Source organism: Melospiza melodia, chromosome 30 (assembly GCF_035770615.1).
Source record: "Melospiza melodia melodia isolate bMelMel2 chromosome 30, bMelMel2.pri, whole genome shotgun sequence".
NCBI classification, from domain to species: domain Eukaryota; kingdom Metazoa; phylum Chordata; class Aves; order Passeriformes; family Passerellidae; genus Melospiza; species Melospiza melodia.
The window spans coordinates 1,344,978-1,370,727 of NC_086223.1; the positions used below are offsets into that span (position 1 = coordinate 1,344,978).

Sequence of the window (25,750 nt, forward strand, 5' to 3'; positions counted from 1 at the left end):
CAGCCCCATTGTGACAACCAGAGCTCAGCTCTGCACCCACAGCTGGCAGGAAGGAGGCTTTGGACCCAAACACCTTTCAAGAGATGCTCAGGCACAGCCAGAAGGTGCATCTGCCCCTCCAACCTGGAAATCCTGCTGGAAGGGGATGAGGAGCTCACACCTGCTTCACACATTATTCAGAGGACAATAAAGAAACTAATTATGTTTGGAAAGTCACAAGTTATTTATAGCATGACAGCAAATTTGTTGCCAGGAGAGCTTCAAGCAGGTCAGGGTTACAGTCCTGCAGTCACCTGCACAGGGCAGCCTAAAATACCTGGGCTGGCCTACACTTGAAATAAAACTGAGTTCAAACACAGCTAGGGCCTTAAAAGCAATCCTCCAGCAGGTATTTGCTAAAAATCTTAATGGAAACATCATTTAAAGACCTTTATCAGAAGAGACAGAGATAAGGGTCATGTAACCTGTGGGTGTCTGATTTATTACAGGTGAGCTAGGCAGGGAGACATTCAAACACATCATTAGGAAACAGGGAGGTGGAACAGACTCAGAACAAGCACCTCCTCTTGCAGCAATGCCAGTTCTTCGCCACAGCTCCAGGCCAGTCACCCTCCCAACAACCCAGTCAAAACTCTGAATCACACCCTGAGACAAGAGCAAACAAGGAAAGTGTCCAGCCCCCATTCACTAGGGAATCTGATTACTCACATTGTCCTGCAGCTAATGGCAAAAGAGACACAGTGTGACAGAGGTGACACAGCCAGACCTGCAAAATCAGTGCTCAGTTTTCCCTCCAGCACCCGCAGAGCAACCCACCACCAGCATCTGCCTCCCTCCCGTTCTGCTGCTCACTCTGTTGACAAAACCCAGAGCCTTTTAAGATGTATTCAGTAATAACTGAACTGTTGTTTGTTTTTTTTTTTTAAGGAAAATGAGGCCTCTGTTGATTTCACAGGGCAGGACAGGCTGCGCCCATCTTCAGCTGTTCTTACAGAAAACGTGTGCAGAAACATTATCAATTAGATAATTGATCAGTTGACAATGCAGCAGTGGAGCATCTCTGCATCTGCTCTCCATGCACTTCACAAAGCTACAGAACAGAAAGAGGGACAATAGTGAGGGAATGGGGAGGGAATTTAATCAACATCAAAATTTACCATGCAGAAATTCTGTTCAATCACCTGCTATTCCATGATGAAGAGAGCTCACCATGCCTGTCTCAAGACAAAGTGGATAAATCCTGGGGCAGTGAGTAAAATCTGTGACCCTTCCTTCTGTGTTTCAATGCTTCTCCTGGATATATTCTTCCTTTATAGGACAACACCTTCTACTTCACAACTGAAAAACCAAGAAACTAATTGCTTCAAAACAGCAAAGAATTCCAGAGTAACTATTCCAGACTTTACAATGCTGGTGGGAATAAATTCTCAGTGAATATGGCTTCAAAAAGCACCCTGTGCCCTCTCTTCCTCTTTCAGCTCGCTAAAATAAGACTTAAGAGGAAATCTGCCAAGACACCAAAGAAAAAGCCCACCTCTTCTGCTAAGGGAACTAAGGGAAGCAACAATAACCCTCAGCAAAAGCACAAAGATAAAGGTTTTTAAAGCTGCACCACAATCTGAGGGAGCCAGGAACGGTTCTCAAGGATATTTAACACCCCATGAAGGGTCCTCCTGCCCTGGGAATGACAGCAGCTCCAAGCTGCCCAATCCACACAAAACAGCAGAGGGCCTCTGCAGGTCCTGACAAAGGTATCTGCAGAGTAATTCAAATTTAAAATATTTTAAAACAAAAATAATAAAAAAATAAAAGTAATAAAAGAAAAAGGCTGTGGCTGCCCCTGGATCCCTGGCAGTGCCCAAGGCCAGGCTGGACAGGGTTTGGAGCAGCCTGGGACACTGGGAGGTGTCCCTGGATGAGCTTTAAGGTCCCTGCCTACCCAAACCAGTCTGGGATTTTTTTATTCTGTAACTGTGTTTCCTTCAGCTACTCAGCTCACCTAATTCTGCCCTTTGCCTGACTAGATTAAGTAATTACCAGCAGCGTGGCAGCAATGGGAGGACAGTGGTTTCTGGAACATGGAATGATGCCAGAAAAGCTTTGGGATCCAGTTCCCAAGCAGAGGGAGGGGAAGCTCACTGCTGCCTCATTTCACAGCAATGACATCAGCCTGAGCTCCCTGGAAATCTGAAGCCTCTCTCCAGGAGGATGGATCAGTGCTGGGCTCAGAGTGGTCACGGGGCTGCTGAGCACATCAGGTGATTCACACACAAAAGGGATTTCATCTTCCTCCACCACCAGCTATTTATTCATATATCAGACATTTATATCATACATGTTACTGTGCGTATATATATATATATAAATTATTTTATACATATATAATTATTATATATATAATATAACGTCTCTCACGCCTGAGTAAACATCACCTAGAAAAGTTTAAGGCTTAACTGCCGGGTTAGTTCATGTTTGTGCACTGCTTTCAAGATTAAAACACTCTGTGTGCTAAGCATTATCATCAAGTCTAAGAAGGGCAGACTTGGCTCTAGGAGAGATACTAGAATTACATACACACAAATTAAAACACTTGGATTCTTTCCAGAGCAGATCACTCTGATTTTGTCTTTCTGCTTGTCAGTACACAGCTCCACAAATGTCTGCTTTTTGGAGACATGGGGCAGAAATCCACACAGTCAAGTTCCTAAAGGCAAATAATATCACAAGCCATTCCTAAATGGCAGAAGATTATCCTCACAACAAGAGGGAAAAGAAACAGCCTCATTTTTGTCATGGGATACCCACAGAGCTTGAAAAGTCTCAACTTTAAGGCCCATAAAATTTTTCTGACCTTCACAGTGAGACACCAAACCCCTTCAATGAGAAACTTCAGCGAAAGAAAAGATCTAAAAGGTTCAACCAAAGTATTATATATAAACATTGAACATTTATATAAATATTTATGTGTAGTAAGTTCCAAAACGAGATTCAGGCAAGAAGCAATCAAATAACCTTCCAAGTTTCCACAAAAAGCATGGCAGTCTCATGGAAAGCCACAGCAAGTGGCTCCAACCAAACACCCAGCTCAGGTCTCACTCCTCCTATCTGAACAAGCCTCTCTGTAGTGTGCTGGCAGCTTCTGGAACAGAGTTTAGTCTTTAATCAAAGTTTATTTTCCTCTTGCAGAACACTGAGTACTCACATATCAAAAGCCTTGACAAAATTCCTAGGGCTTCACATTTTTCTTTACTCCTAATGAAAACCAGCCTGGCTGGAGCTGTGAATCTTGTCCTTGTTACTGTGATTCCCAAATCCTGGGATGTGGGGCTGCTGCTCTGGGTGCCCTGGGGAGCATCTGGGCACCACTGGGGTGGCTCTCACTGACCCCAAAGCAGCAGCAAGGGTAGGTGAAATCCCCCTGTGCAAAATGCAGCAGGGCAGGCTGCAACCCAATTTATCTCCCCACAAGTGTTTTGCATGTTTGAACCCCAAATTTGTGATTCAAGCCCTTCCCATGGACAAACAGGAGCCATCCTTGGCCTCATGAGAATAAAAAGATGCTCAAGTATTTCCAATCACAGCAAAAAGAAATAGTTGCTGAGGCCACAGACTCCAGCTGCAAGAGTTACTGAGAGATGTATTAACACTGATTTTCCCAGAAAGGTGAGCACCAGTGAAGAATGTAACAGCTTTTATACATTCTCACATGCAGAGAGACATCCAAGTGCTCATGGCACCATTTAAGCATGGTTCTCTATAAAACAGCTTCACTACAGACTCTCTGGTGTTTAAGAGGGAAAGAGCTGTGAAGTAAAATCTTCCCCACGCAGTAAGAATGCAGATATCACAAAGTCTCTCTCCCATATGGATTCTGAACTGTCTACTAAGGAAATTAAAAACTACCCATTAAGCTTTCTTTCTCTGCTTTCAGAGAAACTGGAACAGAAGCAGGGGACTGGCTCTACCCAACAGCTCCAGAGCTGCTGGGAAAGGTGAACACACAGCTTTGGGGTATTTGGCAAGGCAAGAGCAGAAATAACAGCAATTTATTTCAGGAATGATCAGAAGCACTTTGAGCCATAAGAAATCATCCTCCCAATGGCAGCACCCCCATCACGTGCCCAGTGCATCCTGCAGGACAGAAATTCCTGCTGCGTGGAAGGGAGGAGAATCCACCATGGAGTGAATGGAGTTCAATCTGTGCTGGCAGTTCCCAGGAGCTGCAGCTCTCGAGGAGGAGGTTGTTAATTCAGTGCACTGCCAGCTCCAGCAGCCTGGCACACCGTGTACCCCTCTCCCCGCTCCACACCACAGCTCCCTGTGAAAATGGGAGATTTAACAGGACACACATGCACAAATCTTCCCCCTGTGGAAACTCAGCTGCTATAAAGGGAGACCATGTTCTGTTACCTGTTCTGAGAATTCTGTCTCCCAGTGACTAAAAACTCCATAAAACCACTCAAATGCCACTGCCACCCTCCTCCCAAATTCCCCCACTCAGGAGCACATCAGGTGATTCACATCCTGATCTTTTTCAACTTCCAACTGCACCCAGATCCAGAGACTCCCACAAAAGGAATGGGGAAGCCATCAGGTTCAGCTGAACACTCTCCAGGAAATAAAACCTTTGCCAGGGTCTTATGAATTATTTTGACAGGCAGTATTTCTTGCATCAAGAGCTTTGCTTTTATGTCCTAGGAGTTAAAGGGATGTCCAGTCTTTATGTCCAAAGTTAGAGCCCAGGTATTTGAAAGAGGTGGCATTTGAGACCAAGAAGATGACTGATTAGCAGAATTTTTGGGTTTGTTGTGTGTCCCCCAAAAGGACAGAGAACTAGTAGCCTCTCTCCCAAACATCAGAGCAGTAACAAAAAGAGGATTAAAAATGACCAGAATTTTAAGAAGAAGAAGAAAGAATAGAAGAAATCTTAGTAGAAGAACATGTCTGTAACTGGAGCACATTACAGCGAATGCAAGAAAGAACTGCAGAGCTGCAGTCTGGATGGTCTGATTTTAAAAAGCACACAACTTCAAAGCACTGAGATATGTTCTGCCATGAAGCAGCACTGAACTTGGCTGCCTTCCCTCCTCTCTCCAAACAGCAACAAAGGAACTCTGTTCTCCCCCAGCAGACAGCAAACACTGGCACATATTTGCAGGGAGACACCTGTTAGGGCTGCGAGAGCTCAGGGAGTGCACAGAGGTGGCCACGGTGACCCAGTGAACCTCAGAGCACCCCCGTGGCTCTTTTTGATCCCAGCTCTTCCTCAGCTCAGTGCAAGCAGCGTTACAGACAGCACAGATGCTTTGTGTTCACCAGGGAAGAGTTACAAGAGGATGTTTAGGCACATTCCGCAGATAAAGTCTTACCTCCCAGAGCAGCACTTTCCCCTTATTTCCCTAAGGAAAAAAAACCAAAATGCTGCAAAACCCACTTGGGCTTTGGTCAAGGATAATTTATACTTATTTTACTTTAAAGAATCATCTGTGCATGCAAAATATGCCAACTATTCCTGCTAAGAGCCTGTGAAAGCCTCATCCTTGAGAATATGGGGCAACAGGCAATGCTGTTACAAATGCAGCTTGAGACACAGAACATGCACAGGCAATATTTCCTCTCCAGTATCTCCTCTTCCATTTACAAGTGTAGCAGCAGATGCCTTCACAGTCTCCAGTTTGGAAGAAAAAAGGGGAGAGTAAGGCTGATGTGAGCTAAAAAGCAGCAGGTTTTGGGCAAAACTTTCCTCCCCAGAGACACCGGTCCATGATATAGGATGTTGACCTTCATAAGGCAACAAAGAACTCATGATTTATGTCCTTTGATATAAAAACAGAACTTACAACAGAAATAAAAGCTCCAAGAAATCTATTGGACCTTATAAACAAAGTCCTGGACAAGCTAGTAACTGTATTCAGTTTAATTTATTAAGAACAAATTAATTTGCAACCACTTAATTTCATCAAAAGGCTGACTAAGCAAGGCTTACAGGCTGTTTTCTTACTGACAAGTCCCATCTTTAAAAGCCCCTTATCTAACAGCTCTCTGCTTTTGCCACAGCAAGTCAGAAAACTGAGATAAAACACTGGTGGTGCAGAAGCCAGAAACAAAGCATCAAGATATAGGAACTGAACCATGTTTAAGTATTTTGCATCCTGCTATCCACATAAAGATAAAAATGCTAGAAGAGATGTTAAACCTTGTGTTTCAAACTTTAGAACAACCTCTACCACATACATTAAGATTCCATATTCAAGCTCTCAAAACACGCTTGCTTTTACCCAGTGACCTACACCTCACCTCCTGCTTGTCCTAAAACCTGCTTTAATAAAATTCTATTGAGGTTGCATTGAAAAAGAGACTGCAGATTTCCTCCTTGCAGCCAAGAAACTTAACCATACCTGTAGCTACAGAGATGAGAGCAAGGGCCTCAAACTGCTGGGGTCTAAATCAGCACAGAGGCTTCTTTAAAATGTTGGTTGTATACCACGCACAGAGTGTGTACACACACACACACACACTCCAAAATGCTTTCAAGCCTTTCAAAACTCACTATAAATTCACACAAATCATTCACAATTCCCTATAGCTTAAAAAACACAAGAAGCTATAAAAAGGACTGTACGTCACATGTGAAAGAGAAAACAAAACCATTTTATTTTGGAACAGTCGGATTCAGCTGCTGTTTGGGAAACACATAGTCAATTCCATTTATTTCTGTGACTCAGGACTCCTGCAGCCTGCTTCTCTTCCCAGAGATACCTGAGTTATCCCTTCAGCATTTTCCAGCTTTTTGCTGGGCTGTTACACAGCTTTATGTGACCACAGTCCTTCAGCTCATGCCTGATGATTAACACAATCCTGCAGAAGAGCAGAACGCTGCTGATTCTTTGTAAAAGAGCTCCCCAGAACGCAGTATTAATTTAATCTCATTTAAAACAGATTCAGCATTTCATTCTGCAAGGGAGAGATGCTTCCTACTACGTCAAGGCAGCGAGCAAGAAATCAAAATAATGAGTTCAGAGCCACATTGCTGGGTTCACACAGACTGGAATTCCATAACGTGAGAGAATAAACTGCTGTCTTGAGCAATTAAGCAGCATTTTCTATTCACAAAAGTACAACCTCCTTGGGTGTCACTAAACACCACACTGATTCCAAGCAACTCAGCTGCTCTTAATAAAAAAAAAAAAAAAAAATTTGAAAAAAGAAATCCGATTTCTTGCTGGCAAGGTGAGTTACTGGAAGGCTCTTTCCTTGTCAAGGACAATGCGGGTCTGTATCGAGCAGACGTGGCAGGTTTGCCACTGCTACACGGCTCCTCCCTGTTGTAAAGGCAAACAGGGGAGCTCCTGCCTCACCTGCAGGAGCACGGGGAGGGACAGGGAGAGGAGGCAGCACACACAGGCTGGGAAAGGAAAGGACAGACAGCAGCAGGGAACCATGCCCTTGACACCCAGGGGTGATTCTCAGCTCCTCTCCCTCCCTACATACACAGCCCTGGGAGGAGGAACCTCTGCAAAGCAATAACCCCCATGTAGCCATGGTATTTTGTGAAAAATCCTTTCCTTGGGGTTTTTCCTCCTGAGGCCTCAGGAACAAAATGTAAACAATGGTTATCTGCTGCTGTGAAATGCAACAGGTGCATCTGTGATTGGTCTCATGTGGTTGTTTCTAATTAATGGCCAATCACAGCTGGCTTGGACTCTCTGTCTGAGCTACAAACCTTTGTTATCATTCTTTCTTTTTCTATTCTTAGCCAGCCTTCTGATGAAATCCTTTCTTCCATTCTTTTAGTATAGTTTTAATATAATTTATATCATAAAATAATAAATCAAGCCTTCTGAAACACGGAGTCAGATCCTCATCTCTTCCCTCATCCTCAGACCCCTGTGAACACCATCACAACCCCAGAGCTGGGGCAGCCCAGGAACCCACACCAGCAGCTCTGTGGGGCTGTGTCCCTGCTGGCACTTTGGGGATGAGGCTCTCTGCTCTGTCCCAAAAAAAAGCCAAAACCTCACCCAAGGAAGTTAAATTGAAACCAACGCATCAAACTCCCTCTGGGATGAAAGCCAACACTGCCCCATCTGAGATACCCAACTCCACGGTCCACAGAGCAGGGGAAAAGGGAGAAGCTCTTCTCTAAGATCTAAAGAAGATGAGAAAGTTCAGGGTAAAAGGTGGAAAGAGAAGCCATGGGAACAGGAGGTGGTGAGAAAACACCAAGAACTGAATTATTTTAGGCTATAAAGAGATGTTATATCTTAATTGTGTCTGTGAGGACACATAAAAATGGCCTGTATCCCCCCATTTCAGCCATATTTCCCAGAGCCAAATCAAAACCACCTTTCTGTACCACCCCCATCCCTCTAGAAGTGATTCATGTCACACACTCTGTTGGCTGCTCCACCAGAAATTTATTTTTCTTGGATAGATTTTCCTCAGCCCTTTCAATCAGGTTCAGCCAAGACACACTCTCTACTCCAGGACTTTTCACAAGGACTAGATAATGCTTGTTTCATGCCAAGACACAAGGCAGGAGACAGAACAAAAGTATCTGCACAGCAATCAGGCCACTTTCTACCTTCTGAGCAAACTCCACTGCATTTCAAGTGCCACAGTTTGGAGCACCTCATACTCTTAATTTTATTTTCATGCTGTGTGAAGTCTACAATAAATATCCAGCATTTTTTATAAGGAGTTGGAAAGGGAGAACAGACAGAGAAATATCAGTCTGCTTCTTAAATTTGGACCCTCTGCAACCAACAGTTGCAATACTGGGCTCCAATTTGCAAGAATGGATTCTTCCTGAAGATGGGATATTTTTAGAAGATGTTTTGATTGGTGGCATTGAAACATCTCATCCAAGCAGCAGAGCTTCCACCGTTATCCCAAATCTCAGTCTCTCAAAAAAATCAAGACATCAATCTCATCAGGAGGATTTTTTATCAAAGATGTGTTCAGGAGGGTTTTCCTGTTCTTTTGGGGGAAGAGGGAGTGGGAGTGAATGGAGCATTACTCACCCTGCAGTCACCACTTTCTAGGAGTTGGGCTTTTCTAGAGATGTGAATACTAGGCCTTTTTTTTTCATTTAGTTTTTTTTATTTACAAGCAGAAGCAAAGCATGTCACACTCACATATCTAAAAGCCAGCTTAAGAGCCAAAAAACTGAACTGGGGCAACTTTCAGTAAAATAATAATCCACGAGGAAAGGCAGCAAACGAGAATAGTTTGGAGTATTACAACATCACCCAGACCTGAATGCTTGGAAAAACTAAAAATGGGTTCACACAAGGAACAGAACAGAGGTTCTCAACCTATGGGGACTTTATAAGAGTGCTGCAAAGAGGCTGAGAGCCCTCCAAGCCCCAGGGATGCTCCCCATCCATCTGAGGGTACCCCAAGCTGAGCTGAGGGTTCCCTGCCTTGGGACCGCATCCTTCTCCCAGCCCATCCAACTCCCTGCACGTGTCAGAAGAAAGCCAACAACACATGGGAGGTTTTCAAACACATTCACAAACTCCGGAGCCAAGAGTTTCACAACAAAAGCCAACACAAAAGTCATTGTAGCAGGAACAAAGAGCCGTGGCTGCGAGTCCATTACTGCACAGCCTGCAAGGGGTCCAGAGGGCCAAGCAGGACCTGCAGCCAAACCATTACACATTTGCACCTCCCCACATCTAGAGGATTCCCAGCTCTGGAACAGATATGACAGGTTTGTTTTTTTTTCATTAGAAGAGCTGGAATGAGCTGTGGTAAGAACTGGAACTGTGATCAGCCAGTGCAGCTCTGCACTGTCAGCTCCCTCAAAGGGCCAGGGAGTTCATGACTACTAGAGAGGGTGGGATTTTTCCATCTAAATAAAAAAGAGCCTTGGTAAAAGGGAAAATGTCCCTCTGAAATCATCACACAATCTTGTGCAATAAATGCAGCTTTAGAAGTGACACTGCCCAGCTCTGAGCTAACAGGCAATTACAGTGACTGGAAAAGAGAGATTTTTGCATGGATTTCTACATTCTCCAAGACCTCTCTGTGGAAGAAGACAACACTTTTCCATCAGCTCTCTGCCCTAGTGTGTGTCAAAACCTGATCAGAGGTTCGATGGAGATGATTAATCCTGGAGGGGGCCGGGCAGCTGCTCTGCTCTCTCTGTGGCAGGGAGGAAGAGGAGGAGGAAGAGGAGGAGGAGGAGGAAGAGGAAGAGGAGGGGAACTACCTGTCTCCTGTCTCAGACAGCAGCATGAGCCACAGCTAAGGAGATAACCACAAATTCTCAGAACCCCCTTTATCCCACCAAGCATCAGCTAAATAAATAAACCAAGATGCTTTTGGACAAGCTACTCTCAGAGATGAAGTGAAACCCAGGAGAGCTCCATTACTTCAATTAATACTCCCATTTGTACCAGGTCAGCAGTTCCCAAGGGCAGCCAGGACAGACACATCCCACTATTCCTCATCCAACAAAATCCCCAATGGCTGGGCAATGAGCGTCCAACTCACTTTAAAACTCCAGCAGAGCTCTGTAGGACCCAACAGTAGAAAAAGAAAAAGAAGGGGAAAAAAGAGAAAAAAGAGAAAAAAAGAGAAAAGGTTTCCCCGGATATGCTTTCTTGAAAATTTTGGTTGCAGTCTCTCAAACTGGAAGGAAAATTACACAGTTCTACAGAATGACAGAATGGTTTGGGTTTGGGAAGGGACCTTAAAGCCCACCCAGTGCCACCCCTGCCATGGCAGGGACGCCTTCCACTGTGCCAGGCTGCTCCAAACCCCATCCAGCCTGGCCCTGGGCACTGCCAGGGATCCAGGGCAGCCACAGCTGCTCTGGGCAGCAAACTTTTGTCCCATGCCTAATTAATTGAAGTAAAACCAATTTTTTTCTCCCCAGTATGACAACTGCAGCAAGCCCAGAACAGGAAGATCACTTTATGTACTAGTTTGACTAGCTGAAAAATTCAAACACCTACATCAGAGAGGAAAAAAAAAACTCCTACCAGAAAGCTCCAAAAAAGAGGAGGGGGGGGGGGAAACTTCAATTATGTAAGGCAAAGACTGAAAGTAGCCAAGTGCTCTGCATGCAGATGGTTGTTAACAAGCAGACAAGAAGTAGATGAAAGGGATTTTGAGGAATGCCGCGACATCAGAGGAAAACAATAAAGAGAGGATTCCTCCAGTAACACTGGGCTCCAGAACCGACCCTCATTAGTGGGGACCACCTTGTTAGGCTGTGAGGGGCTGCAGAGGTTCCCTCCCTGCTGGAGTCCTGCAGTCAGCGCTGCTCCGAGCATTACAGCTAAAAGCAGCTGGGAATTTACAACCAGAATCCTCCTCACAGACGTGACAACAACGAACAAAACACCCACTGCATTTTCTCCTCATCCTCCTCTTTCAAGGAGCTGCAGCACTGAGCACTACAAAGTTTTCACTTTGAGCATCTTTTTATTGTGGGAGCAAAAGAGGCACAGGGGTCTGTGCAGAGCTGGGTGATCCTCTTCCAACTCCAGATATCCTGTGATAATTTTCACTAAAGCCATTAAAACACTCAATCAAGTAATTTTTCCTTTAATTTTTCAGAGAGGAGCACCTTGTCCTAGTACACAAATTCATTGCCCAAGCACAAGAAAACATTGGCACAACAACCAACCCAATTTGCAGAGCAGCTAATCTGATCAGGGCTTACCTGTACCCAGCCTGGAGGGCTTTGGTTTCAGGAGTTTAACATAATCAAAGCATGCCTGGTACAGAGAGAAAAGGGGAAAAAAAACAAAGGCAGAGCTGTGCCAATGACAACTGGGATGGGTCATGAAAATTTTCTCTCCTCAGAGGATCCCATTTTGAAATAAATACTAATCTCAAGAGGCAGCATGCTGGAGAATTAGCTGCAAAAAGAAACAGAACTCTTTTAGTTCAAAAGACCTGGCCATGAATACTCGAGGAGGGGCACTGGGGCAGGTCTGACAAGTGAAAGATTCACACAAAAGAGTGAACCAGCACAGAACCGCTGTAACTGGAGACAGATGTAATTCCAGCCTGTTAGGAAGAATTTAAAATGCAGGAAAAAGGCAGCCAAAAAAAAAAGAAAAACCAGCAGTTACACACTTCATAAACCAGGTTAACATCTAATACACAACACAATGCCAATCAGAGCCTTCAGGTAAGATTTTTTTTTTACAAGTATTACTTATTAAAAGTAGGCTTAAATAAGTCAGAGTTAAGCTGGTTCGGGCTTCCTGCCCATTTCCAGAGGCAGGGAGAGGGGGATGGTAGGGGGAGAGAGAGGGCTGAGTATGGAAAGCAGTCTTTAGGCACAATATGAATCACCACACTGAGGAATCTTCCTCAAGTGGCTGGCTACTACTCAAACAGATTTATTTTATTTAAAATGGGATGATTTTGACCAATACGTGCACAACGATTCTTGGAGAAGTCATTACACGACACTCAGCTGTGTCCATCACAATGAAAAATACCTGAAAATTAATTTGTATCAATTTAATCCACCTTGATGTAGGAAAAGTAGTTAATGCCTTGGGAGATTTCCTAATGTGCTTTGTTTCTTAACATTATTTTCTGCTGTCTCAGTATAAACAGCACCTTGCCTTAGACTTTCAGAAATCTCTGCTAATGGCAGGAGAGCTACCTACGACATGAAAGGAGCAGAGAGAGAATAATTTTCTTGTTTTAGCCTGAGACAGTAAAAGGCAACACCACAAAATGTTGCATACATGGAGCAAGAGCCCTGCAAGTGGTTCTGCATTCAAAATGCAGATCTACAGAAGGCTGATTGTCTCATTTTTTTGAAATAGCCAGCACGGGAACAGCAGAAGTCACATGGAGAAGGGCTCCAATTCACACAAAAATAGGCAGATTTAGCTGCTGCGATTTTTATTCATGCAACTGGCCCAGCCTAGGAATAGCAACGGCTGCTGAACAGAAATATTCTCCCCCTGGCCACTGGGATGGGGGAGAAAAAAGTCACTAGAACAGGAAGAGCCATCACCTCCTGCATCAAAGCACAGGGAGCAGGAGCTGGGAGCACAACAGGTTAATTTTGTCAGAGCAGAGCCAGGAGCACTGAAGCACCTTCCAACCCAGGTGTGCCCTGCTCAGACAGATCCCTGTCCCCATTTCTGTCCATGGCACCACAAAAAAAACCTCTCTGGTTCCCTCTCAGGAGTGGAATGGATTTGCTAATGCAACATCACCAGCCCTCCAACAGCCAAAGCTCAGCCCTGGGTATTAAAGGGGAGCCACCAGGGAATTCAGGAAATGCACACTGAGCCTGTGAGCTGCCTCAAGGCTTCTAAAGGAAGACATCCAATTTTATCTCAGCTAAACCTACAGCCCCCCATGAATGCCAGTGGGTAACAGCTCCAAATCTTTAACACCATGCAAAGAGATGAAGCTCCTACTGCACATGGGCTGGGATGAGAAGCATTTGGGAGACAAAATGTTCTTTACCTGGACCAGGAGAACGAGCAACAGCAAATATTCCCAAGCTTCACCTACAGCACCAGAAAGACTTAGTGGCAAACATTTCCCAGATGACTGAAGCTCTCTTATTTTCCTGTTTGCTGGCCAAGACCAGTTCAATGCACGGATGGCTGCTCACTCCAGGCACTACATCAAACCCTTCTCTGCCTCCCATCACACACATTTCCCTCCAATTCACACTGCTTTCCATTAATATTTGAAAGTCCTCCCTTACACAAATAAAATTCTTGCAACATTTCTTACAACATCGTTATGTGTTACTATGGAAACTGCAAAAATGTCACAAAATACAAAAGCCTAAAGCTCTGCTGCATGAGGAGAACCCTGATCATCCTTAGTTCCCTCTTTGAGTAATCTGATGATCAAATATTTTGAGCCTAATATTAAAAAAGTCACTATTATAGGGGAGGGGGGGTGTTTTGGGTTTTTTTGGCATTGCTTTAAATTACTGAATATTTCATTAAGCCAGCAGCCAAACGAAGTCACTTTTCACAAATCCACCCTGTAAGGAGGCACTTCTGAGGCAGTAAAATGACATTCAAAACTCTCTGGAATTCCATTCTGAGCAGAGCAGCTGTGGCTGCCCCTGGATCCCTGGCAGTGCCCAAGGCCAGGCTGGACACTGGGGTTTGGAGCAGCCTGGCACAGTGGAAGGTGTCCCTGCCATGGCAGGGGTGGCACTGCACGAACTTTAAAGTCCTTTCCCACCTAAAGCATTCTGTGATTGTGTGAGTGCATTCCCAGAGGCAGGATGCACAGACTGACCAGACAGGAGCTGTACCTCTTTAAAGCAGAGAACCAGGAGTTGTGCAGAGAGCACCCTGTGCTCATTCATAACCAGCAGGGACTCAAGTGCCTCAGAAGCAGGCGCGTCACGGGATGTGCCAGCCGAGCTGTGCCACCACTATCACAGGGAACATCTCGTTTTGCACTGAGACACCGAGCTTGCACACGAGCACGGGGACAGAGCAGCCACCTGTCAGGAGCTCACCTCACTAACCTGACAGATCCTGGCCCCATGGCAGCCCCAAACACACCCTGGGGCTGCTCTCCCTGCCTGGGGTGACCTTCCTGGGGCTGCCTTCCCTGCCTGGGGCTGCCCTCCCTGCCCAGGGTGACCCTCCCTGCCCTGTGCTATCTCTCCTTGCCCAGATCTGCTCTCCCTGCCTGGGGTGACCCTCCTGGGGCTGCCTTCCCTGCCTGGATCTGCTCTCCCTGCTGGATCTGCCCTCTCTTCCCATGGTCACCCTCCCTACCTAGGACTGCCCTCCCTACCTGGGGCTGCTTTCCCTGCCCAGGGTGACCCTCCCTGCCCAGCGCTGCCCTCTTTGCCTGGATCTGCCCTCCCTACCCAAGCTGACCCTCCCTGGGTCTGCCCTCGCTGCCCGGCACAGCCAGGACAGCACTGGCATGGCACACCTTGGCACACGGGAGGCACACTTTGGCACAGAGCTCAGGCTGGTTTGGGAGGGGCAGGAAAAGGGAAAACACCCTCCACGTGACCAATCTGCTGCAGAATTTTGGAGCCCGTAACAAAAGCAGTGAACGGGAAGTCTCAAGAGCACAAGACTCTGACTGTCCCCTTTTAAACATTCTCCCTCACCAAAGCAGTGTGCCCCCCTCAGTGCTGATGCAATGCAGTGAAACAGCACATTTTACATTTTACAGGAAAATCCCAGGCATCCTTAGCAAATCCTTAACTCGGCATGCCTGTGCCAGGTACCCTTCCCATAAATAGCTTGTTCAGTGCTGAGGTCAAGCCTGGAGCAGGCATTCCAGAAAGTAACCTTATCCCAGGGAAGGTCAGAGGGGGGTGAAAAGAAATAGGACAGGAAAAAAAAAGAAAAAAAGGTAAAGAAAAGAAGGAGCTGGATCTTACTTAAGCAAACCATTCCAGTACTTCAAGTGAAAGCAGATCTTTCAAATGCAGAGCCACAACCAGAGACAACTCCAAATGCACTGGAGAGTTGAATCAGTCCCAGTTGGCTCCAGAGATGAGAAGGGCAACTGCAACAAACCCAACGGCAATTCAAGCTTCTCTTCCCACTTCCCATCTGAATTCCTAGTCACTACACAGGCCCTCACCTATTTATATTTTTAAGCCCTTCCTTTCATTCCAAAATCCAGCAAATAAAACCTAAGCCAATTTTTTAAATTCTCCCCCACCTAAAGCATTTTATCTGAGGATGGCCCAGCAGAGACACCGAGCTCTCCAAGCCTTTGAAAGGAGACACTTGCAAAACGCCCCAACATCCAGGGTGTGCCCAAAACACACTCCGTGGAAAAATCTCTTGGGGTAGTGCCAGTTTAGCAAGAAAAACATTTTCCCCCAGCTGGAAGTCTAGCACTGCTGGGCGAGTGCAACCAGAAGGGATCTGTGAGAGGAGAGAACAGAAGAGGGGTGCCCAAGTCACTGCAGAATGAAACTCCAAATCTTTGAGGAAAACACCTGGGAGCACCTTTACAATCTCTTCCTTAAGGAATTCCACGCTCACCCTTGCTCCACTTGTAAGCTCGGCCATGCAGTCGTTTGTTGTCCTCTGTCAGTACCAGCATGAATAAAAATGCAGCTCTGAGCTGGGTCAGCTTGCAGATGCGGGTGTAACACAGTGTAAAAGTCTTTTCCCATTCCCCACAGAGGTATATTAGCCTTCAATATTGGAGATTAGCTCTAAACAGGGCCCCTTTCCCTCGCTCAAACACTGACTTCAATTTCAGAGGAGACTGCAGCAAAGCAGATAAGTACCACACCGGGTTTTCAACACCAGTTCACATTCCCAAACTTCCAAAAAAATTTTTTTCTGCTGCTTCAGATGTTGTGACAGGCTTTTTCCAATGAAAAGCAAAGTAAATATTTATACAACCCTATTCACAGTGTCACCCACAACTCCTAGAAAATCTGAACTAGAGCCTGTTGTTACTCGCTGCCCCACTGGGTAAGGGCTGGAGAGACAAAAGAGCAGCTTATTGGCAGCAGCAGACACAAATCATTCCCAGCCCTCTGCATTATCTTCCATACACCAGGCCAGCCTGACAAGCAGGGAGAGAAGACCTGGCTCTGAGCAGAACAACCCAAAACGCTGCAGGGGCACTAAAGGCATCTGCCAGGAAGATGCTTTGTCTGCATTCAACTCCCCACACGCCCAATTCAAACGTTTTCCTCCTCACAGCGCTGATCCAAACGCTGTTCCTTGCACGTGTGAGCCACCTCTGAGTGCTGCTTCACAGAACCTCAGATTGCTCTGGGGTGGAAGGGGCTTTCAGCATAGATAAATAAATTTAAACCAAAGCACCAAACTCCCTCTCAGATGAAGGACAACCACGCTGCCTTATCTGAGGTCTGTGGATGGCCACTGACCTACACCAAACCTCCCTGCCTTTCTCCACTGAGGTCTGCATGAGGATCAAGGCTCTAATAAAAGTCAGAAACAACTTATTAGACACCCATAATATCTGTAAAAAGTGTACTAGGACCAGCATCTCTTTGAGAAATAACTGACTATTCTTGTTTGCCCTCTTTCCTTAAAAGCAAGAGGGACTTGGAGTGTCCTACTTACTTCAGATACCTGATTAAGCATTTTTGAACAATCAGCTGCTCCATTGTTCTGCTTTAAATGCTAAGCAAAAACATTTCAGGATTTGCTCTCTCTTTCTGAAAGAGCTTTCAGGACTTCTCTCCTGACCAACACATCACTGCTGAGACTAACAACTCAGACAGCACACAAGTAAGTTCTCATAAACAGCTAAAAAACAGAGTTAGGCACCTTGCTGTCATCAGCACCTTCAAGCACAGCTAAAATTCAACAAAAAACACCCAAAGTGTCAAGTAGGTGACTGAAAAGGTGATAAAGAGACAAACTTTTAGGATTGCTGTGCATAAATCATTTAATGAAACATGTTTGTGACCACTAGGAAAAGTTTGCTTAGTCCCCCATGGTGTGTGATTTGATTTCTGAATTATGTGGGGACTGCCATCTGAACCATAATTCCATAAAGTCATGGATTTGAGAAATATCATTTAATGGGCCTTGAGATACAGGCTTCATTATCATTTATCACTTGAAAAACATAATCAAGGGAAAAAATTTAAAATCCCTAAATCCCATTTCTCAGTCAGCTGATGCACCAACTGCAGCCACCCCTCAGGCAACCCCCAACCCAAATGCCCCATGCATTCATCTCCAACACAGGACTTGGAAATCAGTGCTGGGAAAGAAATGTTAATTACTACTCCAAGCCAGCAACTCTGAAATCCCAGCAGCACAACGTGACGCAGTGCAGGGAGGAGACAACACACGGGCTGTGAAATGATTCACTGCAACACCAAAGTGCACAAGGTGCTGGGATTTCCCTTCAGTAAATGGGAATAATTAAAGTGTGCTCAGGCATCGTGGCCATAGGCATCACAACAACCACAAGTGAATGCTGTAGGGACTGTCTGACCCTTGGAAAGGCTCTGTGGGAAGCCAGGGGTGTGAGAAGTTGGTCACTAGGAACTGCAGCTCCCTCTCAGCAGCTCAATGCAACTGCCAACCAAACACTGACTTTCCAGATAAGAAAACCCGAGCTAAAAGATAAGTCCCAGTTAAATATTTGGTTTCACTGCCTTTTCAGAAAATTTTTCCATGGTACAGACTCAAGTTGAACTAAATCACCTACCACTCACCAGCTCATGTCTACATCACTGCATAGCACAGGTCACCAACCAGCCAAAAATAATTGACAAATTCTGATTAAACTTGTCTGCAGGCAAATCCAACACAACCAAAGAAACCACCATTCTGAGAAGAGCAACTACTATAAAAGTGTACAAGCCACATGAAATATTTCCTATTTAAATGTATTAGCACAGGGACACAGAAACAACAGGACTTTGGTGACTTTCTAAACTATCACTCAGCCACATAAACCAGATTTCAGCCAGCAGCCCTCCAGCACTGGGAAGAATTCCATGTCCTTCTCTGAACCATGTTTCACAAGCAGTTCCAGCACGCTGACAGCAACATAAAACCATGGAATGGTTTGGGTTGGAAGGGACCTTAAAGCCCATCCAGTGCCACCCCTGCCATGGCAGGGACACTTTCCACTGACCCAAACTGCTCCAAGCCCTGTCCAGCCTGGCCTTGGGCACTGCCAGGGATCCAGGGGCAGCCCCAGCTGCTCTGGGCACCCTGTGCCAGGGCCTGCCCACCCCCAAAGGGCACCTGGGCTCTTTCACAGTCGCACAGGTTTCTCAGGCGCTGCTGCCTCCAGTCACACCCAGCCAGGGAAGTTTGGATTCTGCCACCTGCCTTCCTCGCCGCCCAGCAAAGGCAAAGCTGCTCTCCTGATCCTCCCTCTGCACTGCTCACACCCTAGGCAATCTCAGCTGTGAGGCAGACCTGTGCACTGCTACCCTGGCAGCAGGCACAACCCAGCACGGTGGTCCTTGATGCACACAAAGCAAAGCACTCGGCACAACCCAGCCCTGCCTGCACACACCTGCCTTCCCCATGGGCAGCCTGAGAACCAGGAGCACCTCCTTAAACCAAGCCCGTGGCTGGCAGGGCTTCCCAAAGGTGTAACAAATCCCTCCCTGCTTTGTTTATGCATTACATGATGGCCTGGTTATGCACCTGAATGACAGCACCTTCCTGGGCAGCAGGTCTGGGAGTGCTTTAAAAGGACCTACCAAGCTCTGATACATCCCTAACACTACTGGAATGAAGAATTTCTCAGGGAGATGGTGCTCTGTGGCTGAGATCAGGCAGGTCAGAATAACACAAATGCTTCAAAGTCTGTCCTTGACCAGATACCGGTTCTGGAATGTCACCACACCAGAAAAACTCAAAGGTCAGCTCTTATCTAAGCATGATGTAAACGTGTCTTTGTCTCTTTTGGGTGCTCCTGCTTGAATCTCTGAGGTGGTCAGTGACATGGCCACTCATGGCCAGCAGGCTCTGAGCCATTGCTGGTGCCACAACTCTCACCAAAGGTCTAGAAGCAAATATACAACAGGTTTACAACAACTAAACAACTTTTTGGAGGGAAAGCAGGGGCATCCAGAAGCAATGCAGAACCAAGGGATGGTGACTGAGCAATGAAGAGTGTGCAGAATCACAGAACTGCTGGGGTTGGAAGGGACCTCTGGAGATCACCCAAGTTAGGGTCTCCTAAAGCTGGTTACACATCCAGGTGGGTTTGGAATGTCTCCATTCCACACTGACATATTCCATCTCACTATCAAAATTAAAATAATCAGGGTTCATGTCTTCCTTCCTAAAGAAGTAAATTCATAAAGACAGAAACTCCAGCCCTCCTTGAGCAGCCTCTGCCCTCACACAGATGTCCAACATGGCTCTGCACCATCAGCTGGCCCAAGGCAGCTTCCCAGTGGAAAACTCGGCTCTTCCCTTCCTGCTCCTAGCACTGCTGGAGAAGAATGGTATTTACACGTGCTCAGAAGCTTGTACCAGCTCTGAAGGGTGACTTGAGGAGCTCCACTAACAAGCACCAACAGGCACTGAGGCTCAGCAGCGCCAGAGCTTGGCCAATGTCACAGCACCCATCCAACAGGACGGTCAGTGCAGGGATGGCTCATTCCTGAATAGCCACAGGCACCAACTTTACACGGGCTTTGCTGGGCCTGGCCCAGATGCCAGTGTGCACACACACCATTCTGAACCCAGAGACAACAGAGGGATCAGCCTTTTTATTAGCTTTCGAATCTTGGGCTTTTTAAGAGCACTCAGAAGGTGAAGGCATGACTAACGCAAGGGGCGGAAAAGTCAGAATTTCACGCGCCGTGTCTCTGAGTGCTGCACTTCCTCTTGGGATTAAGGAGTGGCAAGGAAATTTCACTTTGCTAGACAACACGTGAAGCCATGAAACCCACAATATGGGAAATTTAATATTATTTTGGACAGATTTTTAGTCAAATGTCTCCTCCAATAACTACTACAAGACTTAGAAATACAATTCTATTACTAATCCCAACAGTAAGTTTGTGGATGTTATAAAACAAGAATAAAGTTACTAAATTCTTGTTTCTAACAGCACAAGAACCCCTTTATGTCCACCCAGGAGATATCACACGATCAGCCAGCTACCAGCTTTGCACTGGGAGAAACCCAATCTCAAACCACATTTACAACTTCACATGCAGAAATTCATCCTGCGCCACCATCCCAAAACATAATGTGACATTTAGCTGGAATTTGATATTCAAAAGCTGTAACATCTGGTTACCGGCACTCATCCACACAAGCATGTTGTCAGAGGATGCTGGAGTTACCAAGGGCCCACAGTTCACGTCCACCCAGCTCAGTAAAATCTGTGTCACACAGCCCTCCACCAGTCACTAACACAGTCTGGACAAAAGGTATCCAAATCCATTCAGAGATTTCTCCAGAGAGATCTGAACAGCCCCAGGGCAGTGCAGGAATTCAGAAGTCCTGGTGACTATTTCCAGTCTGGATGAGAAAGCCATTGGCATTCCAGCCAGGACCTCTGTGCCCATGCTGGGACCTTTCTGTTGACCATAATGACACTTCACAGACTGAGGTTCAACACATCCATCAGGGTGGAAGAGACCATCCATCTACTGATGCAAGCAAGATTTCACACAGACTAAACTCAGAACACAGCCTCTTAAAAGATTTTTGCAAAAATATGCAGTCCCAGGGAAAATTCTGGGTCTGGAACAAAAAAATCCCTTCTTCCCTGACCTGTCTCAGGACCTTTTGCCTGAAGAAGGATCTTCCTCCTCCACACACACACTGACACCTAATACTTATGCAAACAGCATCCAGTTAACAACATAATTATGAAGCTGTTGTCATCATTTAATGCAACTCACAGACAAGAAGAAAATTCCCAGCAGTAATTTCCCAGATTCAAGAAGGGAACACACTCGTTTCACACTTCCGCTGGCACTTGAACCAAATCCTTTCTGAGTACTTTTTTCCAGACAGTCCATTTAACAATTAAAATAATTCCTCAATGGTAAATATACTGTCAGCTACACAGATTCAGACTGGCCTTACTTTACACAACAGGCTTACAACAAATATTCCCATTGTAAAACAACAAGCACTTCCTTTCAGGAGACAGGACCAAAGCATCTTGGAGAGAAACATTCCAGTTTTGTATCTGCAGCTCACACTACTCCAGCCAGCCACTATTTCCACAACCTGCTGCTCCAAAAACACCAAAGATTATTTCCAGTAAGCACGAGGAATTTTATCTTCAGTGCTGTACGTGCTGCAAACCACACCACACTAGTTTTTACAATTCTTTGACGCAACACCGTCCAAAATTTAGGGCTCCTACAAAAACTGTATTTTTATCTGCCATCTTGCTCCCCACCAGCAAAAGGAAACAAGTGAGTGCTACTTACAGTGGTACGTGGGGTTGTTCTGGGTCTGCTTTGGTCAGTTCCTCCTCTTCAACGTCCGACTCTCCCCCCGAGCTGCTGTCAGTGACATCCGAGTCGAAGGCCTGCTCGCTGCATCTCAAGTTGGCCATGCCACTGGCCGTGAATCTCTCCAGTTCCTCTGATATTGAATCACTCTTCAGGAAGTTGCTCAGGCCTTCCGAAGTAACTGTCTCGCTCGCAGCTTTCCTCAAGGCTGCTTCTGCTTTTCTGGTCAGCATCAGCTGGCTCCGATGCCTCAGGGGGTCCAAGGCTGGAAGCTTGCTCAGCGTTTTCTCCAAGAAGCCGCCCAACTGCTGCTGGATGTGCCTCTCCACCTGCTTGGCCTGCACCACCTGCAAGCGCTTCTGCAGCCGCCGGGCTCGGCTCTCGATGTCCGCCTGCCGCCGCAGCAGGGCCCTCGTCCTCATCTCCGAGTCCAGGGCGCTGTGGTGAGCGGGCAGCACCGAGGGCTTCTGCTCCTCCAGCTTGCTGCTGCCGACCCCGGGCACCCGTGCGTCCCCGCTGCCGCCCTCCAGCACCCACTGCTGCTCGGCGGAGTTCAGGGAGGGTTTATTCGCAGTGCTATTATTGCTAAAGGGAGTTGCGTGCTCTGCGTCAAGGCTTCTGTGTGGAAGAGTGCAATTGGTCAAGCCGGTCTTCAAGTCCCCCAATTCAGAACCTCCTGTATTATAGTCAACAGTCTGGAGGGCAGCAGAAGGAGAAGCACACTTCCCACCATTCAGAGAACTAGAGTTTTCATGGTCTGAATTGGTACTTTTGGCCAATTTCTTGGCCAAGCCATTCACAGGCGCTTGCGGGAGAGGTGGCTGGCTATTGGTACTCATTGTTTTTAGATTCTCCAAAGTGAATTCCAACACTGGTTGCCTCCCCAACAGATCACTTGTTTTCAAAAAGGACTGAGATAAGAGAGAGTGAGATTTAAGGACTGTCTGCTTGTTGAAGACTCCTTGCAGCTTCAGAGGCTCTTTTGAAGAGACAGATGTTACATCCGAGCAGAGATAAGAGGCCACTAGCGGCTGCAGCTTGCCCAGCTCTTCCTTGGTGGGGTTGTTTCGGAAATCTAGACTGGGATCCTCCGGAGCAATGGCTTTCCTTTTGGTGCCGTTGGCAGCCAGGAGGATGTTGTTGGCGTTGCCGTTGCTCTCGGCACTGCCAGGCGACAAGGTGGAGGACGGGGGAGCCAGCTTGAATCGGATGTGGTGAGCTTCGGCTGCTGCGTCAGTGAGAGCGGGCGCCATCGCAGCCATTCAGCACAGACACACGGGAAGTCCAGCCTCTCCCGCTGCCGAGGCCAGCTCCACTGCCTCCCACTGCCGCTCCCGAGGGCAGCCTGCACGGGGGGGAAGGCAAAACACACGGTCAGGCGCTGCGCTTGGGGCAAATAAATCAAAAACCGCTTTGGAAACGGCAGCGAGATGTGGACGCGGCGCTCGCGCTTCGCCACGCTGAGCGCGGCCTCCTCCCCCCCGGAGCCCCAGCTGCTCAGCAGAGCAGCACCAGGGAGCAGAAACAGGAACACACAGCCCTCCAGAACCCAGCATCTCCCACAGTTGGTGCCTGGCTGGAACTGCTACTCCCATCTTTCACAGAACCCTTCCAGGCCTCCATGAAAGCTCCAGCCGTGGATGCTCCTATTCCTCAATGCCAGCAGCTCACCGACTTCATCATTAAAATCCCTGAGCTACACCTATGAAATAGCTTTCAGTGCTTCTACTGCCAGCTCAGGGGTCTTAAAAATGACAAATTTGACTATAACATGTAACACAGACAGGGCTTGAGGGGAACAAATCTCCATATGCTTAAACTCCCAGTGGCTGAAGGAACCCCACTGCTTCCCTGAAACCGGGATTTCAAGAAAGTCTCTTCCCCCGTGTATACGAAACCTACTTTCCCAGAAGTACATTTCCGAACGAGCCAGGTGATTTCCAGTGTGAGCAATTCCCATTTCTCTTTCAAGAGCATGGATAAAGATTAACCCACACACGCACAGAGGAGTTCTACACTGACTGTCAGAGTAAGTCTGGGTTTAACCCTACTAGAGCAAACAAGTAAAAAGAAATAACTAAAGAACTAAAAACTCTTCGTTTCTCTACACCGCAGCCTCTTCCCATCCATCTACAAGTCTCTGGTCATTCACCCACCTTCCTTACCACTAAAACTGTCAGTGTTTTTAAATGTCTTTTTAAATTGCATTCAAATAACCCACAGCACCAGCTGTGCTGCCAGTGAAACAGTTACTTGATTTTCCTTTTACTGCTGAAGTTATTTAGCATTTTCATAGGATATTTCATGTCAACTTAATAATAAAAAGTTGCCCTGATCTCTTGCCTGATATGCCAATCCTCTAATTTCACATAAATTTGCATAAGCTTGTTGTTCATTAACACACCCCAATGACCACATTAATGCACCACTTTACAGGAAAAGCAAGGACTAGCTGAAGTTTTAATATGTTTAACAAGGAAAATTTCATAGCCAGTTTTGTTTCTGGGCTCATCCAGTTGCTCCCAACATCAGATTCAGGTGCTCCTCTGTAACAGGGACCAGAAAGACATCAAGGCTGAAAATCAAAGTACTAGAAATTGAATTTTTGTGAAAAGTCAAAGATGAGTTAGAGAAACAAACCCATATTTCCATGGAGGGAAGGCTCAAAATTTGCTCTGTGTGGTTTCTAATGAGTACATACATTGGTCAACTGTCCAGCCCCTCACCAGGTCCAAAACACAAACCCTCCACAGTCCTGGAATCCCAAAATGATTTCCATCTGTTCATCCTCCAGCCTGGACTGGTCCTGAGGGCTGTCCCTACCCTGCTCACAGTCCCTCTAACTCACTCTCCATAAAATCCAGTTAGGTGACAGAAGAAGGAGACAGAGGAGAAAGAATACACTCCCAGAGAAATCCACTTTAAAAAAGCTGTTGCAGCAGAAATATAGAGATGCTGGAGGAGGGTTCAGGCTTCCCAAGTCCCCAGCTCACAGACCTTACTGTATTCTGTAATTGACTACACTTTATCCTTACTAAAAAAGGATCTGCATGTCTAAAAGTTTAGGCCACACTCACTGAAAATGGCTTTTAGTCACCATTTGGGTCCATAAATAAAAACTGAACATGCCTATTCAGGGAAGAATGAAAAAAAAAGGAACTTGCAGGGAACTTTCCACTTGTGACTAAGACACCCTTGGGAGAGGAGGGAGGAAGACTGTCAGAATAAAGACTTCCTCCCCTCCACTCTCCTTCCAAGACCTTCACTAGAGACACACGCTGGGGATGACTGCCCCTAACAGGCTCCCAGCTCTGCAGAAACACCTGGGTTTCCCTTCCAGAGGGAACTCTGGCTCAGGGCTCTCCACCACAGCTCCCACCAGACATCCACAGTGGCTCTGGAAACACACAAGTGCAAAAAGAGCAGAAACCCCTCCCCTTGGAGCTAAATGACTCTTCATGAACAGTCAGGAGCCTGCAGGAGATGCAGGCTGGAGTGAGTTAATTTGTAGGTCATCAGCTTAAATTAACAGAAGTGGGAAACGGAAGCAAAACTTTGACACTGCTTTTTCCTCCGGGTTTGCAAACCCACTTGGAAACAGCAAATCCTTCTGCTAAGCTCCTGCAAACCTCCTTGGCTCCACTTTTCCTTGAGTGGACAGCATTTGGAGTACTCTGGAAGCCTGGAAAGCCTCCCCTAAGAATAAAGCTTTGTTCTGGTAGCTTAAAGATGACCTCCAAAAAATTATTGGGCCTATTTTTTGTATTTTATTTAAGTCCTTATAAACTCTCTGTGTGCTGGACAGCACTGGCTCCTCTAACACTGAATTAGACCTCAACTTTTATGAGCAACCCTGGA

General features: G+C 46.4%; 1 protein-coding gene across 5 annotated transcripts in view; it reads right to left on the reverse strand.

Moving 5' to 3' along the window:
- KANSL1 (KAT8 regulatory NSL complex subunit 1) overlaps nt 1–25,750 on the reverse strand; it is a 74,471-nt gene that overhangs the window by 35,990 nt on the left and 12,731 nt on the right. For all 5 annotated transcript variants that reach the window (XM_063178975.1, XM_063178974.1, XM_063178971.1 and 2 more), the window contains exon 2: nt 21,869–23,237. In XM_063178975.1, coding sequence (XP_063035045.1) covers nt 21,869–23,154 — 1,286 coding nt within the window. In that variant the 5' untranslated portion in view covers nt 23,155–23,237. The remainder of the gene's footprint in view (nt 1–21,868; nt 23,238–25,750) is intronic.